At 38.6% G+C, this 21,818-nt stretch overlaps 1 protein-coding gene across 1 annotated transcript in view; it reads left to right on the top strand.

Annotated features, from left to right (window-relative positions):
• Positions 1-21,818, top strand: part of SLC25A22 (solute carrier family 25 member 22) — a 1,136,472-nt gene that overhangs the window by 944,337 nt on the left and 170,317 nt on the right. The window contains exon 8 of the mRNA XM_044059339.1: positions 16,517-16,671. Coding sequence (XP_043915274.1) covers positions 16,517-16,671 — 155 coding nt within the window. The remainder of the gene's footprint in view (positions 1-16,516; positions 16,672-21,818) is intronic.

Here is a 21,818-nt window from a genome sequence, read left to right as displayed (position 1 = left end):
TGGGAGACTTCAACTGTCCTTCCATCGATTGGGTGACTTACACTAGCACAAACACAATCGCTCTGAGGTTCCTGGTCTTTGTTAATTCAATGCCCTGGAACAGGTGGTCTGCACCCCCAGAAGGGGCTCAAATGCCCTAGATTTAGTGCTCACCAACATGGGGGGGGGTCACTGCACTACTCCCTGTGTGCTGCCCTCCCTGGTAATGTCATACCTTAAAATCTGTCTCGTTTGAAGTAAAGATCAGACCTGACCCCCTCCCCCGAAGCAAAAAAACTGAAAAATTTCTCCAAAGCAAACTATAGCCTACTAAGCGATGGTATAAAAAGTTTCAAAGACCCTGTTAACACAGCCAACAATAACTCCTATGCAGAGGAGTACAAAAATGCCCTATATAACCACTTCAACAACTGTATAGACTCGTCTGTACCTGATAGGACCAAAACAAGGTCCTCCTGAAAAAACAGGCCACCCCAGTGGACTGTAAGTATAAATAAGTTATATAACAAAAGGAAGGAACTGATATCAAAGAACAAGATGGAACTTACTCAACAGAGGAAGAATACCCTCCACAGCTTGAACAAGCAAATCAGATATCTTGTAAAGTCCTCTAAAGCTAGTTATGAAGCTAAATTAGCATCCCTAGCTAAGGATAACCATAAGGCATTCTGTAGTTATGTCCAAATCTAAAAGAGAATGCCCAACTGTGTGCTGAACTTATAGTGGGTGGTACCTGCCATGCTGAACCTGAGGAAATTGCCAGCCAGCTAGCTGACAGATTTGGCACAAACGTCACCCTCCCTATCCCCATCAGCCATACCCCAAAGCATACTTAACACCAGTCCTCTGTCTTGTATCTCCAAAAAGCAGGTCAGATTCATGCTCTCCAAGGCCAAAAACATGGCCTCCGTGGGGCCAGATAAGATCCTAGGCGGCTTACTAAATGATCTAAAACAAGACCTAGCGGAACCAGTCTGCACTCTCTTTAACCCCAGACTGAGCACTGGCTTTGTTCCAGAAGAATGGAGAACAGCAACAGTAATCCTCTTGCACAATGGCAGTCCATCAGCTGACCCTGCGAACTATAGACCCATAAGCCTAACCAGCCACATCCTCAAGTCTATGGAAAGAATCGTCATGGGCCTTATCAACAAGGACACAGGTGACATTCAGACTATTGACCCAACCTAGTTTGACTTTGTCAAAGGTTGATCATGCTTATTTAACCTGATGGACTTCTTTGAGAATGTTATCAAAGTCCTGGATGAAGGCAAAACAGTACATACTACCTATCTTGACTTAGCCAAGGCATTTGGCACAATCCCCTACTAAGGTATCATTGAGAAACTCTTCCAGTTGGGGATTAGCCCATGCATCACTAGACTGCTTAGCAGTGGAAAGCATACTGTTAAAGTTGGGGATTCCACCTCTACCAGTAGACCAGTTACCAGTGGCATACAACAATTATCTGTGCTGGGCCCTCCACTGTTTGGAATCTGTTTCGCAGAAGTCCAGATGAAAGTAGATGGCTAGTGGCTTACCAAGTGCACTGATGATTACAAACTGGGTGCAATCACTGAGTTCCCAAACAGTGTTAATATATTACAAAGGGGCTAACTCAAATAATTGGTGACAAAGCCACGGATTAAAACTAAATGCAAAAAAGTGCATTATTATCCCCTTTGGCAAAGAGGAAGTCCCTGCAAATTGCAATATTGACAGCACCCCCGTAAGCTCAAAAACAGTGGTGCAACATTTGGGAACACAGATTGACAGCAATCTAAACTTCGATCACCATATGTCCATAGCGATAAAGAAAGCCTATTATGTTCCACATTTTGTAAGTAAGGGCATCGCATCCAAGACTAAGAATGTTTAACTCCTCTGCACTCGACCCTCATCAGACCACTAATAGAGTACAATGCTCCGTTTTGCATGTATCTCACCAGATACCTGTAGCAGTTGGAGAGACCACAGAGATTTCTCACCAAGAAAATTCAGGGCCACCAAAATATAACCTACATGGAAAGATTGAAAGCCCTGTCACTGTTCAGTGTATCCTACAGGCTGCTGATAGGTGACTTGCGCTTGACCTACAGAGCAGCCTCCGACCCTGCCCTAATGGAAATGCAGCACATCAGCAAATCAAATAGGACAAGAGTCACTCACTCCAGGGATCTCACACTAGCCTGTGACATTAACAGAACATGCTGGAGAGACAGATATGTCTCCCAGAGATTGCTTCTCCTCTGTAATAAACTCTCTCAACTCAGGACTGGCAAGACCAGACAGGAGGAGAAGGTAACCACACACACAGCAAACACAGTCCCACATAGACCTACCACAACTGCAAACCAAACACATAATAACACAAAGACATACTCGGAGGCTCTAACAAAAAACTTACCAAAACAACAGAGGCTCCCAAAGCAGACACCCAAAAATCCACCACCTCAAAACATAACACATGAAACACATATTTCAATAAATCAGTGTGTCAAACAATCACAGCCCTTAAGGCCAAACACCATGCATGATACACTAGTAATAGGTGACTCTATAGTCAGACACACTGACATTCCGCTTACCAGGCTGAACAAGGAGAGGGTAACGGTGAGCTGCCTATCGAGAGATAGGATCCTGCACATAACACACGCACACAGGTCACTCCAAAGCAAGTACAAATATGACTCCGTCATTGTCCATGCCGGCGTGAATGACCTGAGATGTACCTCCCTGGACTACATGAAAAGAGACATAGAGAAGCTCTCTGATTATGTAACCCAGGCTGGTATGACCCTGACCCTGAGCAGCATCTTGCCCTCACCAAGAATGATGCCACAATACAAAGACAAGATGATCAGCTTTAATAATTGGCTCAATTACTGGTGTCATTCTAGGGGGATCCAATGTCTGTCTGCTTGGGATGACATGCTGGACAAGCCACACTGCTTCACAAGGGACGGCTTGCACCTGTCACCACTGGGCTTCCGGATATTGGCTAAGGCACTTGCCACCCCCATAGTGCCTTTTTTAGGCAAGGCTTAAAAGACAAACCCACCTCCTTAGAAAACAAAAATGGAAAAAAATTAAGGGTAATGCTGCTCAACGCCAGAAGTCTAAATCTCAAGATGCAGGCTCTCGAAGCACTCCTCAGTATGGAGAACATCGATGTCTGTGCAGTAACTGAAACCTGGTTCAAGGCTCCTGAGAGCATCCCAGCGCTACCAGGCTATACCTCGTATCATGCTTTTCGGCCCCAAAACTCGGGCCAAACCAAAAATGGAGGGGGAGTGTCCATATTCATCAAGGACACCCACACCTCCAGGTTAGTGGCAACACATGAAGCATCAGAGACCATCCAGGTGCAGCTAACCGTAGGCAAAACTGCTATACAACTGGTAGCATGTTACAGACCACCCTCCCAATCTCAGGAACCCCATTCAGCCTTCCTGAAGACATTGGAGGATATGAATGTCTCACCAAACACCATCATATTGGGAGACTTCAACTACCCTAACATAGACTGGGTGCATTATTCTAGCCCTAACACCCTAGCCCAAAGGTTCCTGGAATTCATAAATTCAAATGCAATGGAACAGCTAGTCACCTCTCCCACAAGGGGAGATAATATACTAGACCTGATCATCACAAACATGGGGACAAAGTGCTCCACACCGGAAGTATACCCCTCACTAGTGAGATCTGACCACAAACTAATCACCCTGGATATACATATCCCACCTCCACTCCTAACACAAAAGACTACAGTGAAAAACTTCTCAAAAGCCGACTTTACACTTCTTAAGACTGAGATGGTATCCTTTAAGCCCACTGGGCCAGTGGAAACCACATCCCACAATGCTGAATCCTTCACAAATGCTTTCTACGACCATCTCCAAGAATGCATGGATCATGCAATCCCAAGACCCTCTCCACCAAGGGCAGGCGTCCTGTCTGGTGGACCCCAGCCATAAACAAATTGTATAACAAAAGAAGGAAGCTACTGCACGACAGAGCAAAATCCCATAAAGAGAAGGCATCTCTGATCAGCACTAGTAGAAAGCTACGTTCTCTCATAAAAACATCCAAGGCCAACTTTGAGAGAAAAATCGCTATGGACACTAAAGATAACCACAAGGCTTTCTTCGGCTATGTTAGAAACCTGGGCAGAAACCCTCAGATATGCTCAGAGTTAGTTCACAATGACAAAAAATACACTGAACCCACAGATATTGCCAACATTCTGGCAGACAGGTTCAGTGCAAATTTCTCCCCTCCCTCACCCCCAAAAGAAGAAATACTTATCCCAGCTGAATGTAACCTCCCTGTCATCTCAGATATCCAGGTGAGAACCGCCCTCAGCAAAGCTAAAAACACAGCATCAATGGGACCTGACGGTATCCCGGGTTGCGTGCTACGTGAACTCCAAGAGGAGCTAAACCCGCACATAAAAATGCTATTTAACCTTAGCCTTACTACAGGATATGTACCTGAACACTGGCGTACAGCAACAGTGGTCCCACTCCACAAAGGAGGCACCTCTACAGACCCTGGAAATTACCGCCCCATAAGCTTAACCAGCCTGGTCTGCAAAGCTATGGAAAGAATCATTATGGAACTCATAAACAGAGACATTGGGGACCTACAGACACTTGATCCCACCCAGTTCGGCTTTGTAAAGGGCAGATCCTGCCTTTTGAACCTGGTTGACTTTTTCGAAAGAGTCACTAGAGTCATTGACGAGGGCAAAGCAGTCCATACAGCCTACCTGGACTTGGCTAAAGCCTTCGACACAATACCCCACTCAGGCATCATAGACAAGCTCAACAGCTTAAATGTAAATCCATATGTCACAAGATGGGTTGCAAACTGGCTAAAGGATAGAACCCATAAAGTCAAAATCGCGGGAGCCATGTCAGACTCAAAGCCAGTCACAAGTGGTGTCCCACAGGGCTCTGTCCTGGGACCCCTCTTGTTCGGCATTTATTTCTCAGATGTGAAAGCAAACATGGGAGGGTTGTGGCTGACAAAGTTCGCAGATGACTGCAAACTAGGTGCCATAGTCGATACACCAGCTGATACATACATCCTACAGAAAGGCCTCACTGAAACGGACAACTGGTGCCGGAGTCATGGCCATGCCAAAAAATGTATAGTCATCCCCTTTGGGAAAAACAAAGTACCCACAAATTATCACATAGACAGTAACCCACTGAGTACGGAAAAAGAAATCAGAGACCTGGGGACCCAAGTCGAAAGTGACCTCTCATTTGACACCCACGTTGCCAAAGTGGTTAGAAAGACTTTCTACCTTGCCCACCTTATCATGAAGGGATTCACATCCAGATCAAAGGAGGTCATTGTACCCCTATACTCCTCCCTTATCAGGCCCATGATTGAGTACAATGCCCCATTTGGTATGTACCTCACCCAGCACTTGCAACAGCTGGAGAGACCCCAAAAGTACCTCACCAAGAGGATCAAGGGTCTCCAACATATGTCATATGCTGCCAGACTAAAGAAACTCAAGCTCTATTCAGTAGCATACAGCCTACTCAGAGGTGATCTGTGCCTGATGTACAAGGCCATGTCCAATCAGGAATTGATGGACATGCTCCACCTCAAAAAATCCAAATACATCAGAACCACGAGAGCTAAAGATTTAAACCTCAGCACAAATATGAATAGGACATGCTGGAGGAACAGATTCATAACTCAGAGGCTTCCCATACTCTGGAACAGAATCCCAGTTCATGTTAGGCAGAGCCCCTCACTGACTCTCTTCAAGAGAAATCTTGATGAGTGGATGGGAGATCGTAGGTGTACCCTGGGGGTCATCTCTGTGTCACTACTAGACAGAGGCAGAGTATTCTAAATCTATTCTGTACACTTTTGTACCATTACATGGGGTGGCGAAAGCCACATCACTATGGCTAGGCATATAAATGCCCCAGGGCAAATAGCCTAGTACTAAACTATGAAACTTCACGTGAAGCAGAGCTCCTCAGTAACCATATTCAAGCGCAACCTAGACAATTGGATGAGAGACCTTAAATATATCCCTGGGGTGTCACTTATGTCCCTTATGAACAGGGGCAGTTGGTGTTGATCATAGACTTGCTGTCTGAATAGCAACCATCTTTAATCAAGGTCACTTAGGGAACATGTATAACATGGCTAGGCTTGTAAAGGCCCTAGGGCCATTAGCCTAGTAATCTCCTATGAATCTACGAGCCAAACATGGTAGTCACACGCTTTGTACAGATTTGGGAAGTGAGTCTCTGTCTCATCTACTTTCTTGGTGAGAGCACTAAACTACCTGGCACATGTTGCTCATTTTCAAAAAACTTGACCAAGGAGATTTTCCAACTCTGTCCCTTGAACCTTGTCTGTGGATCAGAGGAAATCTGCTGATTCACATTTGGAAACCCTGTAATCATTATCTGATATCTCTATGCAGCTTATCTATAATGCCATGGAGGGTGCATCTAGGGTAGCTGGCACAGGCATTACCATCAGAAGGCATGCCTGGTTGCAGCTAAGCCACTTTGTGGAACAATTAAAGACATCCTTCGTTCAAGACCTCTTTGATGGATCAACTCTTGGTGGCCCAAAGCTTAACGAAACTATTTCAAGGAGTGAAAAATATGGTAAATCCCTGTCTGATGTGGGAGCCAAGTTTTTCACCCCTCAGAGAATTTTCTGTAGGAATTAGGAAGAAGGGAAGAGAATTTGGTTTTGTAAGTCACAAGGATTTGCTTCTCCCACTTTCACAGAAAGAGTTCCCTGAGGCAGAGGGGGAAACTGTTATAATGGATGTCACCCAAGGGGCAGTGATAGCCTACAAAATCAGGGCTTCTGAGGACCTTTTTCTGAGAAATCCTTCCAGCGCTCCAAAATGTTTGTCCAACTTCTGTACTCCAGAGGCAGTTGGGGGGGTGCTTATCCTTGCAACTGACAATGTGGACATCCATTACTCATTACAAATGGGTGCGAAGGATCATTACCAGAGTCTATGTCATTCCTTTCCATTCCCCTCCATTACTATGGAAAAGACTTCTCAGTGTTCCCTTCTATCAAATGTAAACAGCCACTTCTGAAATAAGGAAGCTGTTAAGAAATTGAGTCATCCAAGAGACCCCCTCCAGACCAGAGAAGATCCAGAATTTACTCAAGGTTCTTTTTTAGTGCCAGAGAAATATAGAGACCTTAGACCAGTACTGGATCTAAGCCACCTGAACAAGTCATAAAAACAAACAAAATTCTGGATGGTCTTAGTTCAGTCCATCCTTTCTTTACTGAGAAAGATTGACTGGATATGCTCAGTAGACCTCTAGGATGTGTACTACCACATAAAGATGGACAGACACTCCAGAAGTATCTTCACTTTTGGCTGGGAACCTGTTATTTCCATTTCAGAGCTCTACCCTTTAGTCTCACCACATGGGTGTTCACCAAATACATAATAGTAGTAGCGGCTCAACTGTGACTACAGGTATCCCCATGTTTCCACAACTGACTCATCACTACCCCATAATGAATCTACTCATTCAAGCCAGAGACTCCTTGCTCCATCTGGGTACGGAACTGGGAATCATAGTGAACCTAACAAAATCCAAGATACAACTGGTACATTCCTGAGACTATATCAGTATATGTGGATACAAGGCTTCAAATAGCAAAACTTCCACATACAAGAGCTTTCTCTATAAACCAACAAAAGCAAAATGTTTTTTCCCATTGGAAGCCACTGGATAAGGATGACTCTTCACCTTCTAGGTTCAATGGTAGCTTCTGTCACATTAATCCCTCTTTCCAAATTCCACATGCAGGTACTTCAGTGGTCCCTGGCAGTTCTGTGGTCAATCAGAAAATAGCATATGTCCTTTCCAGTGTCTCAGTCAAGAGTTTGTAGAATGCACATATGGTGGTACGGGTTCACTTCTAAATTTTGAAATCACAAAATCTCGAGTTTCAGAACATTGAGTTCAGAATCTCGAGATCTTGGAATCTCGAAATTGTGAACCCTCCCCCGAAACACCACTAAACACATAAAAAACAAGTGTATGCAGGGGGGCAAGCCCCCCTGCACCCCCCACACCCCCGTAACTTAAATATACCAACTCCGAGATCGCACTACAGCGAGGACAAGGGAAAATCTCCCGATCCGCACTGTACGCCATTCACCATTAAGGATTTCAAAGTTTTAAAACTTCGAATATATGATCTTCGATCATATGAGATTTGAAGTTTTGGACTTCAAAATTCTGAACGTAATCTGGTGGTACATATGTTCTACAAGGATGGCCTTTCAGTTGTCCCCACTCCAAAGCCAGAGTGACCACAGACACTTCCCACTTTGGGTGGGGAAGCCATTAACTGGGACAGACAGTCTAAGGCACATGATCACAGACAGTGGCCAACTTGCACTTCAATGTATTGGAGTTGAGTGCAGTTCTGCTAGCACTGCAGGGCTTTCAGAGCTCTCACTCCCTAGGTGTGATAGCTATCCAAATCAACAGAATGGTAGTTGTGTGGTATACCAACAAACTTGGAGAAACTAGAGCTTACCCGTTGAGTCGAAAGGCATGAGAGTGTGGCACTGGGTGATGTCGTCTCAACACTTTCTAACAGCAACACACATCCCAGGGAAATTCAACATTCTTGTGGGCAGGTTGATCCTACTCCCTCATGAGTGGTCCCTCAATCCAATGACAGCAGATGTTTTTTCAGCCATTGGGGCCACGCTTGCTGTGATTTCTTTACCTCTCCCCACAACACCAAATGCAGCACGTACTTCACTCTAATTTTCTAAGAGGGTAAGTCACATAGGGAATCTCTAACACACTAGTAGCCCCCCAGTCTCCTTTATGCATTTCCTCCAATTACTTTAATCTTTAGGTTGTTATAAAAACAAATGCAATGAAGACCATGGCTATCCTCATAATCCCATTTTGGCTCAGACCGGTGTGATTTCCCTTCCTCTGGCCTGGTGTAGTTCAACTGCCCTGCTTTTCTTTCCATCAGGGTTGCCTCACCTGAACATTCAGATTCTTAGGTTAACTGCATGCTTTCTTCAATTCCAGTGATGCCTCGATAGTCCAGGTTTTCCTATTCAGTTATTTAAATTGTGTTCTCTTTCCAGAGCCCTCTATCAGGAAAACCTACAAAAGTAAGTGAAAGATTTTCCGTTTAAGCACTTGAACATAATGTTGCCCCTTTTTCAGTTCCTCTGCCTGCAGTTTTGAATTTTCAAGTTCATCTATTTCATAATGGGGGACAGCTACTCAACTGTTGGGGTATAATTGTCCCCTACAGCTTCAATTCACATAGGTGGTAATCTCAGACTCATTGCTTCTCTTAAGCTGTCTAAGGTCTTTATCAGAGGAATCTTCTTGTTAACCCCCCCCCCAAATGTATAGCTCCATTTCCCCCATGGGACATTGTAGTTTTCTTGCAAGCTTTAACTGCTCCTCCATTCTAATCTGCTGCCTAAGTCCATCTAAAAGTTCTTTCATGGGAAACTTTATTGTTGGTTGCAGTTACCTCTGCCAGGAATATTTCTGAACTTCAAGCTTTGTCTTCAAAACCATATTATTTGTTTTTTCACAAGGACAGAATAAATCTGAAGACCAGCCCCACATTTCTTCCTAAGGTGGCTTCCAAATCCTCCATTAATCAATCCATAAATCTCCCAGTATTCTTTCAAAATGTTCCAAACAACGGTGAATATACACTACACTTACTTAATGTTCATCAACATTTTCATTTTTACTTGCATCAAACAAAACCCTTCAGAAAATATGACCAATTCTTTCTTTTTCAGTTGTTAAGTTGGGAAACAAGAAGCCAATGATGAGTCTATATTACGATGTTGTAACCCAGTAACAGCGAACACCTAAAAATCGATAAGTATTCAGCAAAAATCCCTTCCGCGATTCACTGAATACTTACAGGGCAAAGATGTAATTGATCAACTACACAATTTTGCCCTTTTCTCCACTGTAGTACGATCTGGGAGTTGATATATTTATTTAGGGGGAGTGTGGGGGGCACAGCCTCCATGTGGGTGAGTTTGTTTTAGGTAAATTTAGTTCTGCTGGGTTGTGGGGCAAGTATTTGTTTGCACTTTAAGTATTCAGCAAATTGCAGAAATGCATTTCGCTGAATACTTGACGATGTTTAGTTGTTCGCTGTTACATCGTTTTGACATCATAATGTAGACCCGCCAAAGTCACCTTCTCACTTTGGCTTTCTCAATACATTTCATACATTTCTCTAGAAAGATACTTACCACTGCTTTCAGCTTCTATAGCAAATTTCACAAGTTCAGTAGTGTCCTCTACAACTTTCTTTTCAAGAGTACCAGTTGATGACATCTGTGTTGTGACTACCTGGCCCAAGGTTCATACTTATCTTAAATTATGAACTCGACATACAGTCCAGATCAAGATCTGCATTTGGTTCTACTGTGTTCTAGGAAATCCTTATATATATATATATATATATATATATATATATATATATATATATACACACACACACACACACACACACACACACACACACACACACACACACGCATATTTATTTTAATGAGATTTCACATCTGGAACTTCCTACCTGACCTAGCCTTGGCTCCTGAGATTGATTTCTAATATTACATACCAGTTTATTACGAATCAGATGGTTTCTTGCTAAACATTTGTTTTACTATCCCTGTTTCCTTTTTTTTCATTTAGAGTGGGCAGACTCAATCTGAGGTAGCTCATGCTTTACACAGGGATTATGGGTAAGGAGAGGAGTTAAAGCACCAAACCACCAAATCCAAAAGCTTGATAGTAGCCGATGTTGGATCCAAGGTCACTTCAGAAACCCATATGGTGAGGAAGGGTGGAAACAGACAAAACAGATCAATCATTATGGTAAGAACATACATTTCATTTAAGATCAGATCTCACACTATAGAAGTGCTTAATTGATTTTTCTTTTTTTAGATATTGGAGCATAATCACCCTGCTCCATGCATTACATAAAAAAATTAGGCTTTTCTAATAAGGTAGCTAGATACAAACACCCTCAGGAATGACATTCTGCTGTCAAGGATTTCACTGCATCTTAATCCTAATTTACATGGCAGCAGACTGTTTTTTGTCAGTACATGGAATTTAAGCTTTATCCTGTATCCAGTAACAGAAGTGTTGTCTTTTCTTTTGAAATATAACCATTTATTTCTGGTGTAGTTAGAGCTTAGTGCACATATATTCTGGACATTACTTTTACCCTTTTGAGCAGAAGTCAAATAACCCCAAGTAGAAACTTGGTATATAATGCCAGACTGTAACAGCAAATGCCTTTGAAACACTAACACTTCTAGCTGTATATAAAATGCCGTATGTCATTTCTCCTCGTGTGACAGGTCATAATAAAAAAAATCAGGAAATTTTATAAGATGCTTGGGCACAAAACACATTCAAGAATGCCATTATACCCTCAAACATGCATCTTATCACTGTTTTACATTGCAGCAGACTACCTTTGTCAGCACATCAAGTTTAGGGTTTTCTCTGTATGCAGCAACAGAAACTTTGCCTTGACCCAGAGAAATAATTATGATTTTTTTTTGAATTTTCAATGTGATGACAACACAACAAAGGCAAATGCTGGATATAGGCTTTATTCCACTATGCTCAGCAGAAGTTTTATATTTGTTATTTATAAAATAGATTATAATGCAAATTTGCAACCTGGGATATTCTAATGGTGATCTATGCTTTTTGGTAGGCAATGTCAGCACAAGGTTATATTTCTGAAGCGTTCTGACATTTTCTAATACATTTATTTTGGAAAGCAAGTCTAAATATTATTATAAAATTGTAGAGTGATAGAGGTAAAAAACTAGCTGTATATTATGACTGCCAAATTACAACTGTTGGTAATGCTTTCCCTTTTAGCCCATTCAGTCATAGCTAAGCAGAAGGTTGTGCAGTTCAGGAAGCCAGTGAAGAGCCTAGTCAAGTTTCCCAGTTTTCCAAGAATACCATCTGGTTAACTGACTTGCTCAGCATCACTCAGTACACAGATTTAGGGTGAGGAAATCAAACCCTGGACTAAAGAAATCAGGTCATTAACAGTGCATAGTCTTAATCCATTATTTTAACTGTCAAACGAAAATGTCACAGTCAGTGGCAAAACATAGTGCATTGTTCTTAATGTTATAAAATCAAATTATATTTATGTTTATATGTAGTATGTATTTCACCAATGAGAAGAATTAAAGATGTGTATATTTTTCCTGAATTGAATCTAAATACATTTGCATTAAGGAGACTGAAATTATAATAAAGTTAACAACATAAAATCCTGAATATAGGTTGTATCTTTTCTGTGTTTGCAAACTGCAGCAAAGAGTAGTTTTAGCTCCTTTCACACCCATACTTTCCCAGTAGAAAATACCCCTCCTTGGAGTGTGAATCACCTTTGATGATGAAGATGTCACATGAACATAATGCCCACTTTATACATCCACTATCCCCAAAAAGCCATAGCAGTGATCATTCAACAGTGATAATGCAACTGCTCTCAAAAAGGTATCCATGTTCTTTACACTTCTGATTTCTCACTGAAGAGAAGATGAGGGATATAATGGCCGTAGTAGTATATTTCAGCTTGTTGCTTTCAGAACTGTATTCTCCCTACCAACAAGCTTACAGTAATGGTTATTCAACTGCTGTTGTGCAACTGACATATGCTTTCACACACAGCCTGCCTCCTTCCCCTACTGCCAAAGGATAGCAACATTCTATCATTACCACTGTTTACTGATTATGGGAAAAGTGAAAGAAGTAATGACAACAGAAATGTGTGTCATTTTTGTTATCTTGGACTCATACGCAGTACCACTCAACACATGCATCATGTAACTGGTCTCTGCTTTCACAAATAACCTGCTTCTTAAAAGATAGTTTTATGCACATTTTTGATGTGTGATATTGAAGAAACTAAGATATAATGGCCTGAGTAAGGAACTTCATCTTACTGTTCATTAACACATACACTGCCTGTAGACAAATCATATAAATAATCATTCTACAGTGAACATGTAACTACCCTGTACTTTTACACACAACCTATCTCTCTACACCTAAAAAGATAGCCACCTTCTGTGTACCCTGTAATGTTAGACAGTGATGAAAGTGAAAGAACAAGTGGCCACAGTAATCTTTATCATTTTTAGACCCTATTCATTTTCTGCACCTTCCCAAGCCATAGCAATGATTACCTCACTGTAATCATGTGACTTCTATTTTCTTCCATCCACAGACTGTTTCCACCAAATTGATAAGACACTTTTAGAGATGACCTCTGGTGAGTGATTACCAAAAGTGGAAGAACTAATGGCTACAATAATGGATTTCTTTTCGCTACTGCTGCTGTAAATCTTGGCATTCCCCCCTCCCATTCAACATAAAAAGTAAAGAAAGAAACACAAGTGACTTGGATCATGCAGGGACAGTGTGTATTGTTATCATTGCCTACAGATGTATCTGTTTTCTTGACAACATAGAAAACAAGAAAAAAAAGCATACCTAAATCAAAAATGGTCCATGAAAATTAAATTATCTGCTCCTTTTAGTAAGCTGTAGACCGATGACTAGAAATTGCCAGGTAAGTACTGAGAGTATTCAGTCACAGTTGCATAGCATAAATCATAACAGAGCATTGGACGGTCTACCCTTATCTTAATATATTAGAGGGGTGAAGGTGAGAAGCCTTCCTGATAAATAGCATAACCTCTTATGTCTGGGCTCTTTTTTCCATTCATTTTAACTGGAAGCTGTGGAGCAGATATTTGGCTAATACAGTTACGGTATCAGCCATATAATTACCACAGTAGGTTCTTGAACAAGAGAAAAATGTTTTTATTTTAAAATTGGTTCATATTACTGGGACATTACTTTGATGGTGAGCAAAGAGGTTAGCAAGTGAATAGAAGTATTATGAAGTAGTTTCCATGTTGATGTTTTCACTGATTTAATACTTTTTAAAAGGGATTACTGGCCACAGTTGCCATTCTACATCCATAATCTACATCCATAGTATTGCCTCATTAAGTGACTTGCTCAGAGTCTCACAGGATACACATTTAGACTGAGGGAATCAAACCCAAAACTATAGAATGGAACTTGTTGTCAGTCTAAAACTTTATCCTTCTATGCTATATTACCAAATTAAAGAATATATTACAGTTCCAGAAATGCTTTCATGGTAAAATGTATCTACTGATGTCTTTTTCTGTTGATTAAATATTTATCGTTTATGGTAAAACATCATTATGTATGGAAATCTGCAACATATTTTTCTTCTGCATTGTTAGGTAAATTGTCCGTGATTAGCAGTACTATTGATAAGAAAGCAGATTTAAAGTAAACCACATGCTGTGATGGGGACGTGGTTTTCAGTACTGTTGACTTGCAGAAGGAGTATTCATTCTTTCCTTCATTCAGTCATTTGTTCATTTATTTAGTCATTCTTTCTTTCAGTCATTAATTTTCATATGGGCTCTGTGTATTATATATCGGATTAAATGAGAGCCCTAATACATTGCTAGAGCTTTCTTCTGCCTTTTGCTGTTTTTGAACTCTTTAGCTGTGTTCTCAATGTCTTTACTATTAAAATAATTCTGAAGCAGAATATTGTGCTTTCCCACCACTCTTTTACATCATTTTCATGAGTTCTTTAATATATGTATGTAATATTATATATACACACACACACATATATATATGTATATATATATATATATATATATATATATATATATATATATATATATATATATATATAGAGAGAGAGAGAGAGAGTGAGATATGATATATGAGTGACAGACAGTTGGTTGAACGTTCAAAATGCTGGCACAATTGATCGAAGAGGCATTTGACTGAAGAATGTTAGTACTAATTAGTGCAAGATCACAATACAATAGGGATCGGGGACTTATCCTTTCCCTACAGTATTGTGATCTTGGCGTTGCTTTATATAATTAGTAGGAGTGTCGGAGGTGCGGGGGAACCTTCCAAAAAACATGTATTTTTTTCTCATATTGTTAAATTTTCGATCCACTGACGTTCAGACATTTGTGTTCGATCATTTGCCATTCAAAAACATGTTTTTTCAGTTAGTGTATGTATATATATATATATATATATATATATATATATATATGTGTGTGTGTCTGTGTATATGTATGCATATATATATATATATATATATATATATATATATATATACACACACACACACACACACACACACACACACACACACACACACACACACACACACACACACACACAGACACACACACGCACACACATGGGTCTACTTCTGTTTATTGAAATTACACATTACCAATAGTGAAATCTTCGAGATAACAAAACTGAATATCGACTACAATGAAACCTTAGAATGCTGAAACTCTCTACAATGAAAAAGCAACTGCCGATGTAATGCAGCGCTTGCAGCTTCTGAGCAGAGATTGCAGAACAGTGAAGATTGTGAAATTTACCCTTTTCCCCACTATAGTAAGATCTCGGAGTTGTTATTTATAATTTGCAGGGGGTGTTCAGGTGCAGGGGGCTTGCCCCTCTGCAAGAATGTAAATACATGTAAGTTTTTCAGTTGAAATTTTATTTAATCTATGTAGTTGCTTTTTCATTGTAGTAAGTTTGGCATTCTGAGCTTTCATTATAGTGGATGTTCGATGTTGTCATCTCTGAGATTTCACTGTTTGTAATGTGTAATTTTGATAAACAGAAGCAGAAGTAGACCCCTATGTGTGTGTGTGTGTGTGTATGTATAAATATATACATACACACAGACACACACACACACACACACACACACACACACACACACACACACACACACACACACACACACACACACACACACACACATATATCATCTCTTTGATGAATATGAAGACTGACGGATTTTGGGGCAAAGCTTTAAAGGGGTAAAATGCTCTGGTTTGGACTATGGCAACCATCTGCAAATGAAGAACAGTAAGAATAGTGATTTTACTGGGTACAGTATCTTTCTACAGTCTTCTCCAAAGTATATTAATTATTTCTACTGTAACACTACCATATGTGAGGCTTTATATGCAGCAGCATATTTTTTTTCTTTCATCTGTTCTGGTATATTGTTTTTTTGATTTTCTTTCTTATGCTTTGCTCTGTTTTTAACTGACTCCCCATTCTTACTCTCTTTTTGATGATTACAAATAGTGATCTTCTGTAAAAATTATAAGCAAATATGCAGTAGCCTACTGCAGCAGTGTACTAAAGTCTGAAGAGTATGAGGTATATGATACCTGTAAAATGTGACTAAAACTCTTGCTTTCTAAGCAGTGACCATTAAGTTACAGTTGCATTTTTTTCTGCTAATTGCAATGTATACATCATTGTACAATTCCTCTGTTTGTAACTTTGGTTTTGTCTATTTACAGGGATGTCCCATTTTCCATTATTTACTTTCCATTGTTTGCAAACCTGAACAAGCTTGGCCAAAAGGACCAGTATGATACAGCACCATTCTATGTTTCCTTTGTCTCGGGCTGCATTGCAGGAAGTACAGCAGCAGTAGCTGTCAATCCATGTGATGGTAAGTCTGAACTGTGGTTCTTTGTACTGGCAGGGATGCCATTTGGTTAAATTTTAATTTGGGGAAAAGTGTTCTGCATTAGCAAGACTGACACGCATTTGTGTTCCATAGAAGTATATAGATAAAAGAATATTCTTTAACATGATGCTTCAAATAGAGAGTGTTGTTTCCTGCTGTGCAAATTAGTCTTCTTTAATGGTAAGTATTTTGAATATCACTGTACTGCTATAAATGTCCTCCCTAACACTGGAAAGTGATCATTTATTGGTATTTTTGTTATATTAATGCATCAGAATAACTCTAAAGTATTTTTGTTGCGTTTTAAGTCCGTATAACCAAAGTAATCTACACAGTAGTCCTTGCAAAACATAATCTATCACATGATTCCTCAGATGTCATGTATGACCTCCTGCCGCACCAATTAGGTTTTTTTTTATAGAAAGTAGACTATCAGCATATTAAAGGAAACTCTGATCTAGAAATAAAAAAAAAAATCATTTCTTAATATTCTCTGTTATACCAGTACATCATAATCTGCGTGTTTTTAGTATATTTGAATTTCATACACCCATAATCATTATCATGGTATAAAATTTTAGGACATTTGTTTAGTTTATCATCTTGTTTCTGAAATAAAGTTTGTAACCTTATAATGTGACACATTATAGGCATGAAAATATGGTAGTCTGATTCACCATTTCATTACAGTGGCAATTCTGACAGTTACTGGGTTTGTACATTGTCTATGGAAGTTTTTTTTTTCTTTTTCAGTGAATTACACTAATTCATACTAACTGTAAGCTCTTAAATAGCCTTCCCTCAAATTTTTTTTTTATTTTTCAGATACATTTGAATGAATTCCATAGTATTTATACATAACATCTTAAATAACTGTGTACACTATTTACATTAGCCTGACACGATAACAGATCTTAATATATACAGTTACTTTATATGTTTGTCCAATCCGTTATCAGAGTGTCTGATCAATTATTGTATAGTGTCAATCAATGATAAGACTTTTCCCGAAGGGTTGTTTATAAATGGCTTTGGATAAATTCTTAGTTCTTTAATTTTAATTTCCAATAAAGCTGAGGTCTTCAGTAGGTTGCAGAAGTCTTCCAAAGCTGGTGTTGTGTTTGTATTCCATCTTCTTGTTATACACTTCCTTGAAATTGCAAGCATAGTCCCTACGAGATACATGTTTGACGTATTCAAATGAGGACTTTCATTCACATTTAATAATACAAGAGCTTTAGTTAAATAAAATAATTCATTAAATAAAGCTTGTAGAAAGTTATTAATACCATTCCAAAATGGCTTAATCTTAACACAATCAGAGAAAATGTGGTTCCAATCTGCATTGTGTACTTGCTCACAACTCCGACATATTCCTTTTATGGAAGAACTAATTTTACTGATTCTGTCTGGGGTTAAGAATGCTCTGTGCAAGCATTTCCAATTAAAAACTTTCCAGTATTGTGTAAAGGATGTATATTTTATCAATAATAAGATATTTGTTTTAATATCTTCAGTTCACTGTATTCAGTGTCCTTTTGTTATATATTTCCAATATGAGGTTTTAGATGTTGTTTTATAGTTTATCTATATTTTGTAAAATTTTGAAATATTGTCTTCCATGTCAAAGTCATTATATATGATTTCGTAAATTTAGGTATTTCTTAAAATGAAGAATTGTTAATTATTTCTTTGAACATTTTGAAAAAATCATTACTGTTTCTCAGTTGTTTAAGAAACCCTCCTTTTTTTTTAAATAAAAACAGATGAGAAGTGACGTACCATATCAGTTGATACTTTGAGAGATGTAGTTGTAAGAGTCATTTTTCTGGGATAGCTATCTTGGAATTAGTTTTTTGTTTCTTCTTTCTAGCATCAGTCCAAGGATGTGTTTCTTTTATTTTTTTAAGAGAAGGGGTCATCCATTCCATTTCTTCTGGGATAGACATTATGTTGTTCTTTTTTATGAATATAGTATTTGATGAATATAGTAGCTTCTTCTAAGTCATTAAAGGTTCTCATCTCATTGGCAAAAAGTATTTTTATCTTGGCTGGAAAGACCAGCTGTGCTTTAATGTTGTTTTGTTTCAGCAGTTTTATTATTGGCCAGATGTTTTTCCTTTGTCCTAGTATTCTGGAAGAATAATCATTGTCAAACCTTATCAGGCTTTGATTGTATTTTAAGGGTGATCTTCTCCAAGCAGATGTTAATATTAGTTCCTTGTCCAAAAATGAAAGAAATTTTAAAACTATGGATCTAGATGGAGTATGTGTTGAATTAGAAGTAGGTTTCCTCAGTGCTCCATGAGCCCTTTCATTTCTAAATGAAAGTCCCTCTTTCAAGTCTAAAAATTCAGGAATCCGGGTTGTTAAGAATGAAATAATGTCTTCACCTTCAGTGTTTTCAGGCAGACCAAAGATCCTTATGTTGTTTCTCCTTTCCATGTTTTCTAAGTCATCTATTTTGTTAAGCAGCCATGTATTCTGTTTAAGCAGAAATTCTTTTTGGAATTCTTCCTCTTTGAATCTCCCTTCTGTGTCATTTAGAGAAGTATCTATATTTGTTATTTTTGTATGGTGTTGCTGTAATAGTTCCTTAAGAGTATCAGTCTGTTTTTCAGAATTTAATTTGAGGTTTTCTAAGTCATTTTTAAAGCCCTCCTTCTTCAAAAATAGTTCCTATAAGGTAGATGTCATCAATTGCAGTTCTTTTTTCAAAGCAGCATCTGGATGAGAATTCTTTGAGTTGTTCATATTCAGTGACTCAGTATATCTCCAAGTGACTCGACAGGAACATTTTTTGTGTATCTCCACCAAAATTGATATTTATGTAGTTTAGTAGTTTATCTATAGATTTCTGATGTTTTAAACTTGAAAATAATAAAAGAAAATAATAAAATGCTCCTATATTTTTATACTAGTTTATGGAGCTCTCAAAATTCACTGTTCTCAGTTGGCTATCTAGACTCTGCCCTCCCTCTTAAATAACATTAATGGTACAATTAGATCTTCTTCAATCCAAATAGGCAAATAGCAGTGTTATATTAGAAGACAGTGCCACATATACCTCAAGGTTTTCTCGTTACAGCTTTTATTTCCTTCCATTTAATACAACCCCAAGAGTGCCATTTATAAAAGAAACATGAGTTTTAGTTTACTGGTGCCTACGTGAAGATGTTTCACATGCCAGTCAAATGTTTCACAAAATATTGCATTACTTCCTTATGGTATTTGTCACATTATTTATGACATTAGGTAGGATAGGAGGGTAGTGTTGAGCTTTTATGAACATTTTATCTACAGGATCTGTGGAAGATTTCTAACCTAGATACTGGCTGCAAATTGTTTTTTCTTTTTATTCTTGTTTTTCTGTTTTTGTATTCTTATTTTAAAATACATTACCAACAACTCACTGAAGACTATTTTTAGCACATCAGCTAAAATGTGGCTTGGAGCTGTAGTTCTTAATATGAACCGAAGCACTAAATAAATTTTCCTTGAAAGTCTAAGATTCAAATTTAACCTAATATTCTGTATAAGGAATGGCCACTAAGAAACATCAAATAATGTCTTTGCAAAAGACAAACTGACATTCTTGTCAAATGCACTCCTAAAATAGAAAATCAAAGTAATTTTGATGTAAATTAGTAGAGAGATAGTACTGCAGTGAATGTTCTTACCGTAGTGCGCTCTGTGTCCCTATAATTATTTTATTTTTGTCTGCTAATCAGAGTAGTGGATGGCTTCATTATGGACCCATTCCAGCTACATCCTGAGGATTACCACAGAATGTAAGAAGTTACAGTAGTGAAATAACAGAAAAAGCACAAAATTATCAATACTGAAAATGTACGAATACATTTCCTTTAAAATTTGAATGCGTGAGAGTATGATAAAATGAACAATTTATACATATTTACAGTAGGTGTTAAAGATCTATATTAGTGAAAATGTATTGGTTTGTAAGATATTGCTGTCACATTTCCCAATTTTGTGAAGAGACAAAAGGTGTAGGGATGCAAACTTCTTGATTGTCAATGAAATCATACAGCATGTTATTCCCCAACCAGGCAATTTTGGAGTGTAACAAATGGTGCAGGGAAACTGCTACTACAGAAAGATAATAATACAATGTTTTTTTTGTATTTCTTTGTATTTTGGTGCAGATTCTGGCTATGTCTGATCTTGAAGTATTCATACTTGCATTTTTAAACAACTTCTTGATCTTCCTTCTCCCACAATCTTCCTTAGGACTGAATGTTGTAAGTCAAGTGTAGCAGCTCTGCACATTCATCTGTGACTGACAGTTGTCACTTTAAAGAACTTGTAAGCCAGATGAAAGTTAATTGTAGACTTCCATGATGTCTATTTTGGGAATTCATATGTGCATAATTCTGAATGTTATAGGCATAGAACTATACTGTAATTTTCATTTCAACCTTCTTTTCAAAGTTATGTTTTCAGTCTAATACTCATGTAATCTTATTTCCACTATCACACTAGCATTTCTGTAAAAGATACATTCATCTTTAAGTACTGAGCTATGCCATAATTTGAGATTGTACCTGTTCTACTTAGGCACAAGTGTCTTCATGCTTTACATTATTCAAGTTATGTCATTTTATTGTGTTCCCTATGTTCTGATAAATGAATGCATAGTGCTAACTGTTCAGAGTCCATAAACTAATAGATTCTGTTATTAGTGAATGTTGTAGTAATGGGATGGCTTATTCTGTGCTTTCCAGACAGAAAAACATTATCATTAAAATATTCTTTCATTTAAGAAGAAACAGCTTTCTTGTGGATTTTTAATATGTGAGATTGTAATGGTAATGAGATGAGTCTGTAGGAGTTGATTTTGGGAGCAGCTATAAGGATAGGTAAATGATGGATTGCTTTAGGAGGTGAAGGATGATGTAATTTTTGAGAGGTATTTATGATATGATAGAGAGAATGAGTAATTAAAATATAGAATGCTCTCAGAAATTTAAGGAAGAACTCACACCTCTGAATGTTCAAACTCATTTCACCTTCTGAATCACTGCTATACAGTGGCTTATTGCCAAAGAACAAAAGTAATTACCCCACCACACACACCTAGAACATTCTCCATTCCTACTTGACATGCA

Source organism: Protopterus annectens, chromosome 17.part0 (genome assembly GCF_019279795.1).
Source record: "Protopterus annectens isolate FY-2018-M chromosome 17.part0, PAN1.0, whole genome shotgun sequence".
Taxonomy (NCBI): domain Eukaryota; kingdom Metazoa; phylum Chordata; order Ceratodontiformes; family Protopteridae; genus Protopterus; species Protopterus annectens.
The sequence above is the reverse complement of the archived record's forward strand: the minus strand, read 5'-3'. Positions and strand labels throughout refer to the sequence as shown.